The sequence below is a fragment of the Tupaia chinensis genome, unplaced genomic scaffold (genome assembly GCF_000334495.1).
Source record: "Tupaia chinensis unplaced genomic scaffold, TupChi_1.0 Scaffold000175_1, whole genome shotgun sequence".
Taxonomy (NCBI): domain Eukaryota; kingdom Metazoa; phylum Chordata; class Mammalia; order Scandentia; family Tupaiidae; genus Tupaia; species Tupaia belangeri.
The window spans coordinates 3,902,194-3,905,391 of NW_006159650.1; the positions used below are offsets into that span (position 1 = coordinate 3,902,194).

The 3,198-nt window shown below is 34.4% G+C and overlaps 1 protein-coding gene across 1 annotated transcript in view; it reads right to left on the minus strand.

The window, feature by feature from the left end:
* Positions 1-796: 796 nt before the first annotated feature.
* The window catches only part of LOC102471524 (lebercilin-like protein), a 12,369-nt gene continuing 9,967 nt past the window's right edge, over positions 797-3,198 (minus strand). Inside the window, exon 5 of the mRNA XM_006146295.3 lies at positions 797-1,710. Within this exon, the coding sequence (XP_006146357.1) occupies positions 977-1,710 (734 nt within the window). The 3' untranslated portion in view covers positions 797-976. The remainder of the gene's footprint in view (positions 1,711-3,198) is intronic.

A 3,198-nucleotide genomic window follows, 5' to 3' on the forward strand; every position in this document is an offset into this window, starting at 1 on the left:
GATAGTGTGGGAGGGGGGGGGGAGATAGCAGAGAGTGAGAAATAGAGGGAAAAATATATATACATATGTGTGTATATATATATATATATATGAAACTAGAAATGGAATATTATTGATGATAACATGCATGATTAAGCCACTATGCAGTTTATTCTTGATGGGAAACCACATTTAGTAGGTTGTGATGATGCTCAGGGAATGAAAGTAAATTAATTATAAAGTTTCAGGGGAAAAAAACCCACTAAAACTGTTCTTATAGAAATTTTTAAAAATGCGTATTTGATGACTGCAGTAAGCTATATAGCCCCAGCTAGGTACTACTTTATAGTAAGTTCATTCTACTCACTGAGGTTTATGCCTAAAGTCAGTTATGTATATGTATATATAAGCTGTGCTTACTATTGGAAATATTTAGACTAATTAAGTTCCTTAGCAACTCAATTCAACGAAACATCTGCTAGTGTTTTTGCTTTCTGAGGAAAGAATTTTGGGGCATTTGGTGAGGGTGGGACACAGGGTTGAGGGGATCAAATTTGTAGATGATTCCAAGAAAAAAAAAAAAAAAAGGCAAAATATACAAGACATAAGTGGAAAATTATTTGTTGATGACACGTATGTTGATGTGCTTGATTGAGCCAATATAAAGTGTATTCTGGATGGAAAATTCATTTTGTATGCTATAATGATGTATAGTGATGTATAGTGAATTAATGTAAAAAAAATAAATTTAAAGAAAAGGAAAAAAAAAAGCAGATCAATAAAGTGATATGACCTGGAAAAAAAATGTTATCATTGGCTAATATGCAATTAAAAAAAAATTGTATTAGCAATAAGACAAAAATCTTAATTATCTAACGTCAGCTTAAATACTAAAACACAGACACACATAGGCATATACTTTCTTCACACATTAAAATTTAAAAAGGGGGATATAAGTAGTTCATCAAACCAGAATGTATTAGGATATCAGTTATATTTAAATAATTATTTTTCTTTTTCCTTCTGTAGGTGAAGATGACTTAATAGAATTTACCACAGTTACTTTAGAATCTCCAAAAGCATTGCTGGCGGAGGCCTGACTAGGTGGTAGATGAGGCAACTTCTTACTTTTCAAAGTTTCCTCAGATCCTTTTATAAAAACAGGACTTGTTTCGTCATTTTTAAAGACATATCCCGATCCAAAGAGTTCTTCCATTAGACTGCTCTTTTTCTCTCTGAAAGTTGTATCTTTCACTTTTGTTTTGGAAGACTTACCAAAAGAAGGTTCATACACACTAACAGAATGTTCTAGCTTCATTTCTTCTCCATTGCTGTGATGTTTGCTTGTACTACGATGGCATCGTGTGCTGCTTGTATTAGCTGGCCCGCCTGAAGTGGGAAGCCCATGATGCAAGTTCTCAATAGTTTCTGTGAATGAATAATGCTTTCTTTGTCTTACAGGTATTTTAGCATTTGGAACACTATATTTATTAGGCATCTCATCCATGTCATTTATTTGTACACCTTGAATATTTTCTTCTAATATATCATCTTCCTGATTGCTTTCTTTTTCAGGATGAATTATTTGAATTATTTGAATTGTTTTTGGTGGTAATTCTTGTTCTTTTTTCATTAAAATCGTTTTCTTTTCTTGACCTTCCTTTTTCTCTTTTTGTCTTCCAATATTTTCCAGAGGTGCTTGTACTTCTGAATGTTCTTTTTTTGATAAATCTATATTAGGAAAATAGACAATATAGTGCTTTAGAAAATGAATGGATTTCTGTTTCAAGATAGCATGTTGACTAGAATGCTAATCTATACCTCAAGATAAACACATTAAAATGGCAGGATATATATAAGGAAATAAATATATAGAACACTGGGATACAGAGAAGGGTGCTATTGATGAGCCTGAAATATCGTTACACTTTACTGCAACATTCCAAATAAATAAGAACTATAAAAGCAATAGAAAAATAATATTCATAGAAGAAGAAATAAAATTGCCAGTAAGGTTATTGGTAGATGTTACATGTCACTAGCTGGGATGCAATGTCAATTAAAATAACGAGAATATTTTTCACTCATTCAGCTGGCAAATAATTTCCAGAGTTGGTGAAGATATGGAAAACTGGAATTTTATATCCCCATTAGAGGGTATGTAAATTGATATCATTTTTTATATGGCAATTTGGCAGTATCTACCAAAATTTTAAGTAGATATGCTCTTAGACCCAACAATTTCACGTGTAGGAACAAACCTACAAAAACAAAGATAAGTATGAGAATGTTTACTGCCACATGGGTTAGTCAACAGCAGAACATCCTAAATATCTGCCAAAGTAGTAATGGTTAAAACACAGCATGTGCAGCCTGTGGGATTCTAGGCAGTTTTTGTGAAGGGTGAAGTGGATAAATATGGACTAACTGGGAGAACTGTTCCCACATCAGAACAGATGCACATGGGAGCAGGGTGTATGTATTTTGTTTGCTGATATCTTCCAGTGACCAGATCAGTGCCCAGCACAGTATATGCTCAAAAAGCATTTGTCAAGTGAGTGGATAAACTTGCTTGGGCAATATGAATTACTCAAATGGACTAGAAAGTAAGTAGAGTACTTAAATAGACCAGTGATCACAGTGAAAATACAACTGATAATCAGTTTCCACAGAATAGCACGATGCAGTATGGCTTTACAGGTGAGTTCTCTCAAACAGTTGTGTTATTTAATCTTTATTTGGCCCCACAACTGAATTTTACCCTTTCTAGGGTCTCTACTGAATGCCTAACATGCTCACAAAGGCTCTCCATTTGGCATGGGAGGACACAAGTGATTCTTGGCCCTGAGTGAGTTGGGAACTGTTGTTCATAGTGACTTTTCTTTCCTCAGCTCTTGTTCAGCCTTGTGAGGTTTCACCCAAATTTCCCATTACCAACAAAGTAACATGAAAACAATGAGGTAATGTTTTAAAGTTTGAAGGAAAATGATCCCCCTGAGAATGTTCTATATAGGCAGTTGCTAATGACATATAAGGGTAGAATAATGGCATTTCCAAAATAACAAATTTACCTTACATGTATCCGTTATCCAGAAGCTAGTAGAGATTGTGCTGTTTGAAACAGGGTGAATTTACTTAGAAAGGGGAGGACAAGGCTCAGGAAAAAGAAGATCCAGCGGAGAAAAGGGGTGGCAGAAACCTGCAGGAAACAGTGTAGGG